Genomic DNA, 18,446 nt, shown 5'->3' on the forward strand with positions numbered 1-18,446 from the left:
AGCACGTCAAAGTGCAAGTAGATAAATAGGTACCGCTCCGGCGGGAAGGTAAACGGCGTTTCCGTGCGCTGCTCTGGTTCGCCAGAAGCGGCTTGGTCATGCTGGCCACATGACCCGGAAGTTGTACGCTGGCTTCCTCGGCCAATAAAGCGAGATGAGCACCGCAACCCCAGAGTTGTCCGCGACTGGACCTAATGGTCAGGGGTACCTCTTTACTTGGAGTTTGTGTGGCCTTTTCCGCTGATGAGCGAATCGCCCCTCATTGGCTTTTCTCCTGCTGCCATATCTTACCCAGTGAAAGAAGGATTTTAGGGCAGGGGGTAGACAGTGCATTGCCGTCCAGGTGTTGTTCAGCTCCCAAACCCCGCCAGCCAGCATGGTCAGTAGTCAGGAATAGGGATGGATGGATCTGTCAGTTTTGTTCTCTGTCTATTTCTCTCTCTTTGTCTAATCTTTAGTTCAGTTCTCCACAAGTCTGCAGCAATTTGTGTGTTGCTTTTAAAGTCTGAATGAAAATCCACCAGCATCTAAGTGCGAATTTCTCCTAATACACACATTGATGTATGCAATTTTGACCAAAGTATGTAATTTTTTTTTGCAGACAATAACAATGCTTTTTTGTATGATAATTTCACAATATAGTCAGTTTGATCCACACACCCCCTCTAATATTTGCACTTTTGTAAACATTTTGTAAACAGGGACACAGGTGGCACTATGGTCTAAACCACAGAGCCTAGGGCTTGCCAATCAGAAGGTAGGCAGTTCGAATCCACGCGACGGGGTGAGCTCCCGTTGTTCGGTCCCAGCTCCTGCCCATCTAGCAGTTCGAAAACACGTCAAAGTGCAAGTAGATAAATAGGTACCGCTCCTGTGGGAAGGTAAACGGTGTTTCTGCTCTGGTTCACCAGAAGCAGCATAGTCATTCTGGCCACATGATCCGGAAGCTGTCTGCAGACAAACGCCGGCTCCCTCGGCCTATAGAGCGAGATGAGCGCGCAACCCCAGAGTCGTCTGCAACTGGACCTAATGGTCAGGGGTACCTTTAGCTTTAAACATTGGTTGAAGAATTGCATCAAGAACTTCAGAGAAATGTGAATTTCAAAGGATAGCTGTGTTAAGTGTTTTAGAAAGGGCAAATTAAGTAGGTTTGCCTGCAACGGTGAACTGAATCGAATTTCTCCCCCACCCCTGGTCAGGAATGATGAGAGCTGTCATCTAGCACCAGCTAGAGAGCACCATGTTGGGTATCTCTGCCATTAGAAGCATGGAATTCTCAAATTGAGCCACAATTCTGAATCCCAAAACAGTCCATGCACCGTAGCTTTGCCTTCTTAAAGGGGACACTTGAGCAGTCTTGCAGTCTTTGTCCTCCACTTCAGGTTACCTACTTGGCGAATGTTTACTCGCTTCATCTTAATTGCTTTTTCCTGGGATTCTCTGCAAAGAAACAAAAGCGGATTCCTTTGACATTTAGCTCTTCCGATGCAGTTTGTGACAGTAGGCTGACATTTTAACAGATGTTTCTGGGATGCGCGTCTATTCTCAGTTGACGGAGAAGTGGATCAGGCTCCCAGCTGCTGTGCAGTGCGAGGATTTTAAGCCTGAATCATTTCCTAAGGGTACAGTTGGTGTTCACGTCTTGCCGATTATTTATCAGGATGGCGATCCAGTAACTTATAGGCTCTGGGGTACATCTGAGGAAGGATGTTGATGTTGTCATGATGGTTCCACCAGGGTTAAAAAAAGGAGATTGGTGGTAGCAGCCCAGGAATCTGTCTTCGTAGATTTGGGATCTTACTGGGAACCTACAAATCTTAACATTTTGGAGGGTGGTGAAGGAATGGGTCTCCCAAATCTAAAGCCTGACTGTGCAGTCAGTCTGAAACGGGCCCCCAAATCCCCATTTTTCCTTCTCCAAGGGTCCATTAGCTAAAAAACATTAACTTGAGCACTTGAGCCAATGTATAACAGGAACCCAGCTGTATAAACAAAGCCCTCTCCTTTATCAGTCCGTGACGCTTAATGGATGGCCTTGTCAGTTCCGAAGTGGAGACGGGACGGCAGAGCTGGGGCTTGTCTTATCTTATGTGGAATGCCATGCATAGTTAACCTCTGGAATTCGCTGCTGCAGGGTGCAGTGGTGGCCACCTTACTTGGATGGCTTTAAAAGAGAAGGAGACAAATTCATGGAGGCCATGTTTCTTTTCTACAGTTGGAGGCAGTGATGCTTCTGAATTCCAGTTGTTGGAATCCACAAGAAGGAAGAGCGGTGTTGTGTTTGGGTTCTGCTTGCAGCTTTCCCGCAGTGGCCTCTGGTTGGCCACTGTGAGAACAGCATTTACGATACAATACAATATGATAATCTTTATTGTCATTGTCCCATATAGAACAATGAAATTGAAAAATCTATATAAGACATTCAAAACCCAACAAGCCTGCTATCCCAGCTATCCCAACCTGGTTAGCCCCCTAAAAACGTTACCCCATTTTTCAATACAATATACTCCCATACAGACTCCTTACAATGCGTTTAAAACCAAAATCGCATTTGGGTAGAAACTGTTTCTCAGGTGGCTAGTCCTAGTCTTTATAACCCTGTACCTTCTTCCAGAAGGCATTCATAGTCCTACCTGGCAACACCAGGGATTGAACATGGCACCTTCTGTGTGCCAAACAGATGCTCTGCTGATGAGCTTTGAGTTCACAGTGGGATCCCTGAAGGCAGACTTAGTTACAGATATATACATGTGGATCTATCCCATATGGGATAGATTATATTGTATTATATTATATTATATTATATTATATTATATTATCCCATATGAGATAGATTTTCTAGCTAAAAAGCTGCTCCAACAACAGAGGAAGTCAAAGAGAGAGTGTGCTGCGTGCCTTGTCCTTTTGGTTACCTGAACAGGTAAGGTCACGCCCACCTCTAGTCACATGCAAAGGAAGGATGTTCCAGCCAGGAGGAAACAGGAAGTTTTCGACTGGCTGGACCAAACATTCCCCCGCATGTCCACTCTAGGAAAACAAGGAATGTTGTACTTGACTGCTTCTTATGTATCACATCCCACACTTTGTCTGTTCCCCCTCCCAAGCTGTAACACATAGTAATGAACATGCCTGGCGTAACCTTATTCTTGTTGGTGTTAAGTTCCCCCTTCCTCCCTCTGCATTTATTCTGGAAAAGAGGAGAGACGATAGGCACCTTCAAATATCTAAAGCAGGGGTCAGCAAGGTTTACCTCGCCTGGGCCAGTTCGCGCCGCGGAAGCGAGTCCCCACATCGTGTTGTTCCGGTTTAGCGCAGCGCGTGGGAACTCGCCGAGCGGGCAGCTTGGTTCGGGGGTGGCTCATGGGCTGGTTAAATGGGCTGTTTGTGGCCCATGGGCCTTAGGTTGCCTATCCCTGATCTAAAGGGGAAGAGGGAACAAGCTTGTTTTCTCCTGCTCCGGAGGGTAGGACCTGAACCAATGGCTTCAAGTTACGCAAAAGGAGATTCCGACCAAACATAAGGAAAAACCTTCTAACAGTAGCAGCTGTTTTACAGTGGCAGTGTCTCCCTTGGGTGGTCGTGGACTCTCCTTCCTTGGAGGTTTTTAAGCAGAGGTTGGGCGGCCATCTGCCCTGGATGATTTGAGATTCCTGCATTGAAGGGGGTTGGAATAGATGACGCTTGGTGTTTAGTTGTGAGTGAACTTATCAGATGACACAGCGATTCTTCAAAACAGCTCTTGTTTATTCAGAGGCCAGAACAGAACTGAACTGAAGGGTTCAGCCAGCCTGCTAATATAGAGTTCCACTACAACGCTACAGCAGCAACTTTCTGTAACTAGCCAATCACTGAATGTCACTTTCAATCCCCTATTTGCATATGTGGACCTGAGTGAAAACTATCTACAGTATCCCCCTGCTGGCCCAGGGTGAGAACTTCAGTACATAACACCTGGTTTCCTTCCAGCTCTATGATTCTATGGTTTCAGTCTTTCCCCAGGTGGCTGTGTGGGATGTAGAAAGACATGATGTGCTCAATCCATATCACTTGCTTCCATTATTGGTGTAGGGCCAGTGTGGTGTAGTGGTTAAGAGCGGTGGACTCGTAATTTGGTGAACCGGGTTCACTTCCCCGCTCCTCCACATGCAGCTGCTGGGTGACCTTGGGCCAGTCACACTTCTCTGAAGTCTCTTAGCCTCACTCACCTCACAGAGTGTTTGTTGTGGGAGAGGAAGGGAAAGGAGAATGTTAGCCGCTTTGAGACTCCTTCGGGTAGTGATAAAGCAGGATATCAAATCCAAACTCTTCTTCTTTTTCTATTTCTCTTCCCCCAAAACCATTATGTGGGTCATTCTACTCTGGGATGATTCACAAAAACCAGGCGGGATGCTTCAGTACAGCTTAACAGGTATGAATTATTAGACGGTGTGTGCTCCCAAGGCATTCTTCAATAGTTTTATTCCAAACGTCTAATTTTATAACTCCTTTGTTTGACTGAGAGCGTGGCTCCCTTTCCTTCCCATTTCTTTCTCTTTTTTCTTTTTGCATTTATGGGGAATATCAAAGGCTGTCGACTGCTACTTCTTGCTCCCCCTTGAGGTTCTTAATGAGCAAAAGCAAAAGTGCTGACTCTCTCTCTCTCTCTCTCTCTCTCTCTCTGGCACTGTAATGTTGGAGGTGTGATAGATCGGGAACGAGACGAGACCTTCAGAGCTCCGGCATTCATTTAAAAAGGGTAGCAGGGAGAAGAAAGGGAAATAAATGTGTGTGTTAAATGAGAGAGCTCCTAACGATTCGGAAGACCGGTTGCTGAACTCTACATCCTTGGAGGTGTTTTTTTTAAAAATTTTTTATGTGATTTTCCAAAATGGACAAATGAAAAAAAAGAAAAAGAAAGAAAATAAACTTCCATCGAAAGATCATACAAATTCCACATATCGAGATTAATCTGAATCTCCTGACTCCCCCCCACATCCCATCCATGAGTCCTCCTAATTCTGTTTTCAACTGCATATCAATACTTCTCCAATTTTTCATCTTCCTAAATTATCTGTACTATTACATTGCAAGTGTATTTAGAATCCTGCTAATGTTTTGACCCATTTGCAATGATTTTGTATATACATTATAAACATTTCCCTTTTAAAATTTTTTTATTGTCTTCTTGGTTCCTGAGCTTCCCATTTCGGCACAGTCCATCAACTTGATTTGCCATCCTTGGAGGTTTTTAAGCAGAGGTTGGACGGCCATCTGTCATGGATGCTTTAGCTGAGATTCCTGGCATTGGAGGGGGTTGGACTAGATGACCCTCAGGGTCCCTTCTAACTCTACAATTCTGTGATTCTATGAATACATGCTCTCCTGGACAGCAGGGTGTGGGAACTACAAGGGAATACAAGTGAGGTCTGCAACTAATTGTTGCAGTGCACCACCCCTCCTAAAAGGAGTCCATCTGTTCAGGGCTGCAGTCAGCTGTTCCCTCCGAGCAGGGCACTCACCCGCACCCACAGACATCCACCCCACCTTTGTTTCACTTCTTGCAGTGAGAAGTTCCCTGTAACCTCACTTCTTGCAGGAAGGGAACCACCAGAAGGCCCACAGTGCTGGATCTCAGTGTCCGGGCTGGATGATGGGGGTGGAGACGCTCCTTCAAGTATACTGGACCGAGGCCGTTTAGGGCTTTAAAGGTCAGCACCCACACTTTGAATTGTTCTCGGAAACGTACTGGGAGCCAATGAAGTTCTTTCAGGACCAGTGTTATATGGTCTCAGCGGCCGCTCCAAGCCACCAGTCTAGCTGCCGCATTCTGGATTAGTTGTAGTTTCTGGGTCACCTTCAAAGGTAGCCCCACGTAGAGTGCATTGCAGTAGTCCAAACGAGAGATAAGCAGAGCATGCACCACTCTGGTGAGACAGGCCACGGGCAGGTAGTGTCTCAGCCTGCGTACTCGATGGAGCTGGTAGACAGCTGCCCTGGATACAGAATTGACCTGCGCATCCATGGGCAGCTGTGAGTCCAAAATGACTCCCAGGCTGTACACCTGGTGCTTCAGGGGCACAGTTACCCCATTCAGGACCAGGGAGTCCTCCACACCAGCCTGCCCCCTGTCCCCCCAAAACAGTACTTCTGTCTTGATAAGACATAAGAACACAGGAGCCGTCTGGTCAAGTGTCCCGTTCTCACAGAGGAGCCCCAAGCTGAATACAAGCTGAATACAATTCACATCATTACAGCAGGCTAACAATTCAAGGCTTGTAGTTAAACGTCTTGTACTTGGATTTGTGATCTTGCCAGGGAACGTGGCCAACCGACTTAAATGGAGCAAAGCCCACTTAATAGACTGTAGCCTTCGCTTTTAAAATAGGAAGCTGTTTTCTGGTGGGGTGGTTTGCCAGACACGGAGCACTCTGAGAAGACGAAATAGAGTGTTTCCCCTTGCAGTTAGCGATCTGTCACCACGCAGCCTCGGAATTTCTACTGAAAAAGCAGGTTTTCCAAGAACACTTGAGATTGCCAAAGGCTGCACAGTGCTCTTGTGAGAAGCCACATTTGCAGCACTTGAGCACGTTAAAAGGCAAAGTATATGTTTTCTGGGGGGGTTTGCCATCTGGAAAGATAGAAAAGAAAACAGAGAAAAGCTTGTTCTCATTGTCCTTGGGCCTCACTGGCATTTTCAACACTCGGTGTCCTGATGATATAACAGTAACCTTGTTTTCAGTGGGACTGACTTCCATGTACATGTGCTTAGAATTGCAGTAGCCTGGTTGCCTTACGGCAGGGGTCGCCAGCACGGTACGCTCCTTAGGATGTGGATTACACTTCCTGTCATTACTAACCATTGGCCATGCTGGCTGGTCCTCATGGGAATCGGAGTCCTGCAAATTCTGGAAGGCACTGCCTTGGCTGTCCCAGCCATAATAGTAATAGTAATAATAACAACAACAACAACAACAACAACAACAACAACAGCCATAATAGTAATAATAATAATAATAATAATAATAATAATTAATAATAAATAAATAAATAAATAAATAAATAAAATTTTATTTATACCCCGCCCTCCCCGACTGACACTGAATATAAATACAGTAAAAACATTAAAAACAAAACAAAACAACAAACAAACAGTTGATTAAAATATAAGTTGGAATACAGTTTAAAATGCAGCCTCGTTTTAGTGGTAGCCCATAGATCAAAGCCATAAGGGGAGAAAACGTCAAAATTTCACCCGGGCCAACTATCCATGCTGGTCCTACATGGGCCAGCAAAAAGAGCCGAGGGAAAATTTATACACAAATACCATCTAAGGGGTTCCATTAAAAAAAAATGAGGGGGGAGGGGGGATTAGGCTGAGTCCAGCCCAAAGGCCAGGCGGAACAGCTCCGTCTTGAAGACCCTGCAGAAAGATGTCAAATCCCGCAGGGTCCTGATCCCCTGCAATAGGGCGTTCCACCAGGCCGGGGCCAGAGCTGAAAAGGCTCTGGCCCTGGTTGACAGCTTCATAGTCTAGTAAAGAGTGTTTGGCAGTGTTAGGAACTCAGATATATAAGCTAGGTGCCAAATGGCTCCCGCAACCAAGTTCTCAAAGCTTTTAACGTAGCTCACGGTTGTCATCTGAACTAGCTTGATGTTCAAAGTTCATGAATTGGCTCCCAGCACGTTTCCGAGCACAATTCAAAGTGTTGGTGCTGACCTTTAAAGCCCTAAACAGCCTCGGGTCCAGTATACTTGAAGGAGCGAATGAGCGTCTCCACCCCATCTTTCGGCACGGACACTGAGGTCCAGTGCCTAGGGCCTTCTGGCGGTTCCCTCGCTGTGAGAAGTGAGGTTACAGAGAACCAGGCAGAGGGCCTTCTCGGTAGTGGTGCCTGCCCTGTGGAACGCCCTCCCATCAGATGTCCAGGAAATAAGCAACTATTTTACTTTTTAAAAGACAACTGAAGGCACACCTGTTTAGAGAAGTTTTTAATGTTTGATGCTGTATTGTTTTTAATATTCACTTGGAAGCCGCCCAGAGTGGCTGAGGAAACCCAGCCAGATGGGCGGGGTATAAATAATAAATTATTACTATTATATTATATAACTGAGAATCAATCACAGTCAGTCCATCTTTAAAAAATAAGATTTTAGAGCCATCTTGCCCCAAAATGGCAACTAGACATAACGTTGGTTTAAGGAGCCATTTGGAGCTTAGCTTTTATATCTGAGTTTCTAACACTGACCTGGAGGTGTTGGGGATTGTACCTCCAATCTTTTTTAGCCCTTGGCTTAGAAGAGACAGTCTACGTGGCTCCTCCTTATGCCTGCTCTGTACATCTCCAGTTTCTCCTGCTTTTCGTTTCTTTCTGAGCACCCTCTCCTGTGGCAGCTTTCCTGAGCAGCTGGACTTTACAGCTGGCTTGACAGCCAGGAAATGTTGCCTGCACATTCCGGCCTTGCCTGCACCGCCATCTGTTCCTTGGCATTCAAAGCTGCCGGTTAACCTTGTTGTATCTGGTTCAGGAAGCACCAAATCAGTCCCGAGAACATTGCAAACGAATTGAGAGCTTGGCATCTGAAAGCCAAGGCAACCAAGGCCAAATTGGGCAAAGACCTTGAGCGCCATCCCCTGATATATGAAAGCACTGGATTTCCCAGAGGCTCTTAGCCCAGAAGAGCTCACCACACATATTTTGTTTTTTAAAGCCAGTGGAATCAAAGTATTCTCAGCCATGCTTGTTTTTTCAGACCCTTCAGCATGATGGATTCACAAACCATAACTACTACTACTACTACTTCTTCTTCTTCTTCTTCTTCTTCTTCTTCTTCTTCTTCTTCTTCTTCTATCACTTGTAGCCGAGTAAGATTGTCTTCCAAAACAGGGTTTTAGCAGTGAGTCCGTAAGTGACTGTGGAGGCCAATTCTGGATCCATACGTCCTTCCACACTGGAGACATAGGTTTCAGGGTGGGAGTTGATCACGGTGTGGATTTGCCAAGTGTGTCTTCCTCTTAGCACATTTCTCCCTTTCGTCCTGAGTTCGAGTGTCTTCAAAACCCATGGCACCTTTGGTAAAGGCTGTTCTCCAACTGGAGCGCTCGCAGGCCAGTGTTTCCCAGTTGTTAGTGTTTATACAGTGGTACCCCGCTAGACGAATGCCCCGCTAAACGAAAAACGCGCAAGACGAAAGGGCTTTCCGATATTTTTTCCGCTTCGCAAGACAAAGTTTTCTATGGAGCTTACTCGCAAAACGAATTTTTTTCCGTGGTCTCCCTTCTTTTTTTGCCTTTTCTTAAAGGCGCTAAGCTCCTTATCTGTAAATTGCCGCTTATCCGCTAATCCGCTAAGCCGCTTATCTGTCAGTTACCGCTTATCAGCTGATCAGCTGATAAGCGGTACTCCGCAAGACGAAAATCCCTGCAAGACGAAGGCACCCGCAGAACGGATGATTTTCGTCTTGCGGGGCACCACTGTACTACATTTTTTAAGATTTCCCTTTAAACCTCTTTTGTTGACCACCAGCATTATGCTTTCCATTTTTAAGTTCGGAAGAGAGTAGCTGCTTTTGAAGACGATAATCAGGCATCCACACAACATGACCAGTCCAACGAACATTGGTATGCCAACATATAGAACTGGAAACAAGAATTTGTCACTTGATCCCCCCCCCCGTACATATTTTTCTTTGTTTGTAAGCAGTTTTGGATGGGTTTTGCCTGGAAAAGCAGATGGGGATTATCTCCACTGTCGTGCGGGTTATCTTTGGGGGAAGAAACAGCTAAGGAGTAAACCCTACACAAATTGGAGTTGGGTGCACAAACTCGATGGGGTTGAGGTCTCTACAGTCATTCCAGTGTCTGCTGGGATGGGGCTCAGGACCCCCTGAAAAGCTTGAGGGGGCAGAGGAGTCCTGGTGGGATGTTGCCTTGGGCTGTGTTACATCAAGAGACGCCAGTGCGAATGTTGCGTCAGGTAGAGGCAAGGCTGGTCTCTGCTCCCTTGGAATACAGTGGTACCTCGGGTTAAGTACTTAATTCGTTCTGGAGGTCCGTTCTTAACCTGAAACTGTTCTTAACCTGAAGCAGCACTTTAGCTAATGGGGCCTCCCGCTGCCGCCGCGCGATTTCTGTTCTCACCCTGAAGCAAAGTTCTTAACCTGAGGTACTATTTCTGAGTTAGCAGAATCTGTAACCTGAAGCGTATGTAAACCGAGGTACCACTGTATCAGACCTGCAATTCCTAATAAAGAAGCCTCTGGCTTTTTTTAAAAAATTAAAGTTATTTTAAACATTTTTTTCCAACTCATTATATATATATATATATATATATATATATATATATATATATATATATCACTGCTCTTTTCTTTCAACATGCTGGAGACGCACTCCTGCTGTATGTCATGCCTGTTTTGCCTGGCTAGAAATCTAATTTGCTTCTTCCTTGCCTTGCTGGTGGGTAGAGAGAGAGATGAAATGAACATTCATAGGTCCACCCACTTTTCCCACTGACCTCGCCCACCCCTGGTACACAGCTCTCCAAAGGAAACAGATGCCCTCACCTCTGTCACAAGTGATGGTTGTTTGATCCAGAAAGACCTTTCTACTCAAAGCCTTTTCTCGAGGTCTGGCTGGACTCGGGGAGCAGGGCGCTCGGCTCGTATAACTCAGCTCTTTTTGAATAGCATACTGGCTTTCTCTTCGGTACAGTTAATGAAGTATAAAGCACGAGGTTGGCAGGGTTTTCTTGGAAATATAGCTGCGATTAGGGAGCCTGAGTGAGCAACACTGATTTTAATGCATAACTACATTAGTGTAATTCTTGGCAACCGCCGCTTACTTAACCTCTTCATTCCTTTAGGATTTATAAGGCACATTAATCACAGGCCTTCGCCTCCTCCTCTGTGCATAGACTGTAGGTTATTATTTAAGCTTTCCAATGGAAGAAATTGGAACGTTTTAGAACAGGGCTTCCCCGAAAGTGACAGGGATGAGGTGTTAGTAAAATTGCCAGTTTGTTTTTACTGCTCCTCTGCCTTTGATGGGTGGCCTGATGGTTAAATGTGAACCTTTTCTAAGGGAAAATATGGATGGGATCCCTTGTCTCATGTACTTAATCCAGCCTTCACTGGGACCCAATAACTTTTCTCTCTGTATAAGCGGCAGTTAAACCACAAAGTCTCTGATTAACCATAGTTTCTGCTTTGTCCGAACCAGGAAACAATGGTGACCAGATTTGGAACAAGCCAGGATATTAAACCAACTTCCAAGCTGTTGGGTTGAATGTCCTGGTTTGCTCCAAAGCTGGTAATTATAGTTCCCTGGTTCAGATGAAATGTGAATTGTGGTTAATTAATTAGAGGTTTCTGGGTTTAATTGCTGCTCACAGCAATGGGAGGAGTGAAGGGGCTGCATTCATGGCCATGCTTTGGCTTAATTAGTAAAGATATGATTGCCAGAAGAATGTCCTGGATGTGAATAAGATTATACAAGCGCACAACATTTTGCTCCAGAAGCATATTACCATGTTACGTTCAGCTGAACCCTTTTTGCTTTGCGTTACCGCTCACAAAATATCCCTTTTGTGAGTTTGAAGTAGAATGCCCCTGTGCACAGCTCCAATTGGCTGGTGTTCATGACTTCAAACACCCACCTCCCCTCCATTGCAGGAGCAGTTTTATGACCCTCAAATAAACACTGTTTTTACTGCACTTTCAGTGCAATCAAGATCTCAGTGGATATGCAATTGTTAGAGAAAGGAAAGGTCTGACCGCACGGGAGAGAGCCGGTTTCATTGGCTTGTATTTCCTCCACTTACGTTGCAATGTTGGGAGGAGGATGGTGAAAATTCTGCTGTGGCTCCTTTATATATAATCTTGCAATAATAAAGCCTTAATTATCCAAGATGCTTATATTTAGGTTTGCTGTGTCTGTCTCTCTCCCCTTCCCCCTGTAGCTAATGTAGTGATTCAGTTTCTTGCTGGTAAGGGGATTTGTTGTTGTTTAGTCATTTAGTCGTGTCCGACTCTTCCTGACCCCATGGACCAGAGCACTCCAGGCCCTCCTGTCTTCCACTGCCTCCCGCAGTTTGGTCAAACTCATTATGGTAGCTTCAAGAACACTGTCCAACCATCTTGTCCTCTGTCATCCCCTTCTCCTTGTGCCCTCCATCTTTCTCAACATCAGGGTCTTTTCCAGGGAGTCTTCTCTTCTCATGAAGTGGCCAAAGTACTGGAGCCTCAGCTTCAGGATCTGTCCTTCCAGTGAGCACTCAGGGCTGATTTCCTTCAGAATGGATAGGTTTGATCTTCTTGCAGTCCATGGGACTCTCAAGAGTCTCCTCCAGCACCATAATTCAAAAGCATCAATTCTTCGGCCAGGGAGAGTTAGTCCCAGGCCGGACAGGAGAGATGCCGGGAATTGAACCTGAGACATTCTGCATTCAAAGCAGATTCTCTACCTCTGAGCTATGGCCCTTTCCCATCAGTGCTGCCCAACAGGGAAGATGAAGGAACTGACTGGCCAATAGGACGTGTGCACCACAAAAGTACCGGCTGTGCTTTCTCTCACCGCAGCAGAAGAACATGCTGTACAGATGGTTATTCTGCTATTCCATTGCACTCAAGGGTCCCAAAGCACATCTCTCTTTAGAGATTGGCAATAAAAGGTTGCAGGCCCAGCTCTGGGTTGATTTTACCTATTGGTTTTAGAGAGAGGAAGCATTGCTTTAATTACTGCTCAAAGCTGAATTCAGCTCCTCTTCTGCCGCCTCCAAATATGATCCCTTTTTTATTATGACAACAAGAGAGGCATTATGTTCAATTAGTCGAGTCGAAATAAACATTGACCAGGTGGTATTTGAATGGAAGTCTCTGTTGAAAAAGCATCAGATTGAACGCACCAGCTTTTTCCACGCTTGTGCTAAGGATTGGGCAAATTTGTTTGTTTGTTTTTGGGTTTATGTCCCCGCCGTTTGTCACAAGATCCCAGCAATAAATAAATGAAAACACGTTTTTAAAATGGCAGCGTAGAACATATCAACAGCTTGTTAGTTCAGAAAACAACAGCCGACCCACTAAGTTGAAAATGCTTGTAAGTTTTTGGCTGGTGCCTAAACTTGATTATCTTGACCAGGGGTCAGCAACCTTTTTCAGCTGTGGGCTGGTCCACCATCCCTCAGACCATGTGGTGGGCCGGACTGTATTTTGAAAAAGAAGGAAAAAAAATTCCTATAACCCACAAATAACCCAGAGATGCATTTTAAATAAAAGGACACAATCTACTATATAAAAACACGCTGATTCCCAGACCATCCACGGGCTGGATTGAGAAGGCGATTGGGCCGCATCCGGCCCACGGGCCTTAGATTGCCTACCTCTGATCTTGACTCACTTTACTCTGGGTTGAGAATTGGGTGATAATTCGCCTCAGCTGCCCTAGTGGCTGAAGTTCCTTGGGCAGTGGTTCTCAAACATTTTTCTTCGGACCTCACCTGTAGAATAAATATTTGCCCATGCCACATCAAATTTTCATTGGAAAACTAAAGGAAAGAACTCCAAGCCGTGATTTTTTTCTTTACTTTTAAAACAAAACAAAACAAAACAAAACACAGAGGACAATTACTTTATAATATGATCATGGGACACCCAGAAAGTATAAAACAATGCATCTACGTAAGAACATGTATCATCCCCAAAACAGAATTATAAATGAGCCTCTTATGTATGTACCTTAAGTATATATACAAACTCATTGAGGCATTTATGCTTGCTTTTGCCAGGTAATCTCATTTATATTAGGTCTAATTTGAGACAAACTCTCGTCTCCTCACCAGTACAAATAAGCCTTTCTTTCTTTCTGAATGTTCATATTTGTCAGAACTGAAAATCCTTCTTCACAGTATGTCATAGAGAACTGCAGAACAACAGCCAATGTTCTTGAAGAGAGGCATGGATATTGTTTCTGGTGGTATATTCCTACTGCACTGAAATGCTCAAATGTTTCTTTGATTGTACTCAAACCTTCTTGCCATACTTGCCACCCTCTCCTGCCTCACCTGCTTGACATGCCACACCTTTTGAGAACCACTGTCTTTGGGTCAGAGGAAGTGTGACACTATTGATTCTCCTAGATATCTCAGTTGACCATGGTATCTGCCTAGCTCAGTGGTGGCCAAACTTGGCCCTCCAGCTGTTTTGGGACTACAAGTCCCATCATCCCTAGCTAACAGGACCGGTGGTCAGGGATGATGGGAATTGTAGTCCCAAAACAGCTGGAGGGCCAAGTTTGGCCACCACTGGCCCTAGCTTGTCTTTGTGAGTTGTGGCTTGGAGACACCATGGCATTACTCCTACTTGGCTCCAGAGGGTGTGTGCCCTGATCCCTGTGGGGTGCCCTAGGGCATGCCTTTGTCCCCAATACTATTTAATTAATATCTCTATAAAATCATGGGGGCGGGGTCCTTAGGAGATTTTGGGGCAAGGCGTCACCAGTATGCTGATGATGGCCACCTCTGTTACTTGGTGTCATCTAAATCATGAGAGGCCATGTATGTGCTTGAATGCTACTCCTGTGACAGAATCCTAACAAACCTCTCTGGATGGCTGATTCTCAGGTCTAGGAATTGTGTACCTGTCCTGGAAGGAAATGGATTCTTTCTGAAGGAGCAGGTGCATCTTTTCGGGATGCTCCTTAGTCCATCTCCATCCCTAATGGCTCAGGTGATTGTAGTCACCTTTGTTGTTGTTTAGTCGTGTCCGACTCTTCGTGACCCCATGGACCAGAGAACGCCAGGAACTCCTGTCCTCCACTGCCTCCTCCACTTTGGTCAAACTCATGTTGGTAGCTTCGAGAACACTGTCCAACCATCTTGTCCTCTGTTGTCCCCTTCTTCTTGTGCCCTCCATCTTTCCCAAGATCAGGGTCTTTTCCAGGAAGCCTTCTCTTCTCATGAGGTGGCCAAAGTATTGGAGCCTCAGCTTCAGGATGTGTCCTTGCAGTGAGCACTCAGGGCTGATTTCCTTCAGAATGAATAGGTTTGATCTTCTTGCAGTCCGTGGGACTCTCAAGCGTCTCCTCTAACACTGTAGTCACCTTGGAGGGCTCATCACAAATTCAGTGCATCCATTGTAACTCTCCTTGGACTGGGAGAGCCTTGCCATAGTAGTTGCACCCAATTTGGCAGATCTGCACTGGCTGCCTGTTAGCTACTGAGCCACGTTCAAGTTTTTGGTGATGACATTTAAAGCCCTAAACAACTTGGGACCAGGAGACCCCTTCCCCCAGTGCAAACCAAGACGATTTTTTGAAATTCTCTGGGGAGACCCTACTATTTATTCCACAAGTGTTACTTGTTGACAACATGGGCACATGTCTTCTTAGTGATAGCTCCCACCCTCTGGAATGCCTGCCTTTGGGAAATTCATGAGGTGGCGTCAGTCATGACCTTTAAACACCTCTTAAAAGCTTCCCTAGACCTCAACTATTTAATTCTCTGTTTTGAACTTTGCTCAGCTGTCTCCGCAATACTTTATGCAGTTCTATTCTGGTTCTATCCAGTTTTTCGGAAGTTTTATAGACTTACCTTGTTTGCATTTCTATTGTTTTTATGGAAATCATTTAGGGATTTTTTACAAAGTAGTATAGGGTTTTAACAAATAAGCAAGCTAACAAATAACTTCCAGAGAGGCTGCATTTCAAATCCAGAGTGCTTTTGTGATACCTGTGACCTAGATCTTCCTCTGCATTTTTGACCTTCACACATTCTTCATTTGTGCTGTTAGTTTCTCAGTTCATGTGGGGTGTTGGAGACCAGGGCGGTGAACAACTGGGTTCAGAAGGTCGCTGGGTGACTTTGGGCCAGTCAGTATTTCTCACTCTCTCTCTATATATGTATATGGTGCTTCAGGTTAAGAACAGTTTCAGGTTAAGTACGGACCTCTGGAACGAATTAAGTACTTAACCCAAGGTACCACTGTATATTGTACACATCCTTGAAAAGTCAGATGCAACATCAAAGCATAGCATTTTCAAGTATAGCATTCCAATGTGGTTTTTTGTTCCTAACCAGATCGCCTGCCACCAAGACCAAAGGCTCTGCAGTCTTAACTTAAACGGAGGAAGGTGAATGGAATCGGTGCCTCTCACCAGGTACAGGTTCTTAGCATCTTTTACTCTCTGTGGTGGGACTTTGGCGAGAGAGGAGACGAGAGCCCTGCTGCGGGAAATATTGGCAGCCTCCACCCCCCACCCCCCCATTGCTTGTAACAGAAGCAAACACTGGACACAGTGGAGATTGTTGGATGAAACCTGGCAGACTCTCAGCTTTGGGTGGCTGCCCTCTTTTCTCTGCTGCCAAGAGACATGCCTTCCATTTTAGAAACAAACTATCTGGCAAAATAAATCTTGTTTCAGGCCTGCTCAGAGGGCTGGAGGCTCCGGGAAAAGATAGATAGCTGTATTTTGAAACTTGTTGCTATTTTGGAACCATTGTGACAAGCTGTTTTAGGATTGCTGGCGCTTCTAATTTATGAGTTCTGGCTGCATCCCTGCCTCCCATTCTGGATCCCTGTGGCATGACAAGATTATCAGCGCTGCCGATTGGACATCTCTGCCCAGTGGATCCATCAGCTCGTGTTTTGGCGTCAGTAGCGTGATGGCGAGTTGGACCAGGATTCAACCGCCCGCCCCCAGGAAGCTTATGGGGAGCAGAAGGCAGTGCCATAGCTTTAGGGGGTGGCACAGAGGTTGTTGTCCCATATAGGGATCTGTTGGACTTTATAGGGAATAAACCCAGACTGAAACCAATAGAAGATATAAGGAGCCAAGTTACGGATTGGTTACAATACCACCAGCTATACGATATGTTAAAATTAGATTTAAAAAATGGGTTCTTACGATGCGATATGATAATCTTTATTGTCATTGTCCCATACAGAACAACGAAATTGAAAAAAATCTACACCAGACATTCAAAACCAACAAACCTGCTATCCCAGCCTGTTTAGCCCCCTAAAAACTCTGATACCCCAAAATTAAATACAATATACTCCCATAGAGACTACCTTACACTGCGTTTAAAACCAAAATCACATTTGGATAGAAACTGTTTCTCAGGCGGCTAATCCTAGTCTTAATAACCCTGTACCTTCTTCCAGAAGGCAGATCATTTCCGGGGTGCGTACTATCCTGTGCTATCTCTGCAGCTTTGTTATAGCACCTGGAAACAGAGATTTGATCCAAGGTGGGAAGAGTGCACCCAATTATTCTCTCCGTAGTCTTTACTTCTTGGACCGAACCTCACTATTTGAAAGAGAATTATTACAAAATACGGATAAACACTGGTCTAAAATGTATAATTGTTTGCTAGAATGGGAAACAAAAGCCGAGCTGGTCAAAGCTCCAGTGACACATTGGGCAATAGATACAGGACACAACATAGACTTAAACCTCTGGGAGAAATTTTGGAAAAATGATTTGAAATTTGCTGCGTGTTACACATTGAAAGAGAATTCTATGAAAATGATTCACAGATGGTACTTAACTCAGAGTTTGTTGGCTAAGATATATAGAACAGAATCAGATATGTGTTGAAAATGTAAAGGAATGGAGGGAACATTTTTTCATATGTGGTGGACATGTAAAAAGGTAAAAAACCCCCAAACAAATGGGGAGATGATCTACAATGAGTTGAAAAAAATATTTAGAATATCTTTCCCCCAAAGACTGGAGTCGTTCCTGTTGGGAATAGTTCAGACAGAAATTCCTGGGTGTCCAGAAAATGTATTTATGTATGCAACAATGGCAGCTCGAATTTCATTAGCACAAAACTGGAAAGTGACGGAGGTCCCAGGCAAGGAGGATTGGCAACTTAAGATGTTAGAATATGCAGAACTAGCAGGTTTAACACATAGAATAAGAGAGCAAGAAGAACATGTATTCAAAGCAGGGTGGAAAATATTTATTGAGTAGATGGAAAATAACTGTATGCAGCTGAAAACTCTGGCAGTATTAACATCAAAACTTCAACAGAGTAATTCATATTTGAGTGATGGAAGAGTAGAGAATTGCTTAAAATGGTTAAAGTAAAAAAATGCAGGAATGATAAGCAAAATGAACCATGGAAGGAGAAGGATGGAAGTCACTGGATATATAAAACTATGTAAAATGTTTAATTTGAGATGTAAAATCGAAAATTCGATAAAAATTATTTATATGTATAAAAAAAGAGGTTGTTGTCCTGGGTGCAAAATTGTTAGGGGTGCAAAATTTCAACAACCAGTGCTTCCTCAGTACAGCTGTATGCTTCCATTGCTGGGCTCTGTTGAAAACGACTTCTCCATATGAACCAGGAAGTGACCTCTGCAGACAACAGAACAACTCTTCTTTTCTGTGGATACGGACACTGAATGTGCATCCACACTCTGTCTGTTTTCCTCCATCCGCACGGCCCCGGGCACTAGCAACC

At 44.8% G+C, this 18,446-nt stretch overlaps 1 protein-coding gene across 8 annotated transcripts in view; it reads left to right on the forward strand.

The window, feature by feature from the left end:
* Positions 1-18,446, forward strand: part of CCDC85A (coiled-coil domain containing 85A) — a 144,755-nt gene that overhangs the window by 14,104 nt on the left and 112,205 nt on the right. Inside the window, exon 3 of one of the 8 annotated variants that reach the window (XM_053383681.1) lies at positions 16,050-16,889. The exons of the other annotated variants lie outside the window; for them this stretch is intronic. Coding sequence (XP_053239656.1) covers positions 16,050-16,087 — 38 coding nt within the window. The 3' untranslated portion in view covers positions 16,088-16,889. Of the gene's footprint in view, positions 1-16,049; positions 16,890-18,446 lie in introns of those variants that run through there. 8 annotated transcript variants of the gene reach the window in all.

Source organism: Podarcis raffonei, chromosome 3 (genome assembly GCF_027172205.1).
Source record: "Podarcis raffonei isolate rPodRaf1 chromosome 3, rPodRaf1.pri, whole genome shotgun sequence".
NCBI classification, from domain to species: Eukaryota; Metazoa; Chordata; class Lepidosauria; order Squamata; family Lacertidae; genus Podarcis; species Podarcis raffonei.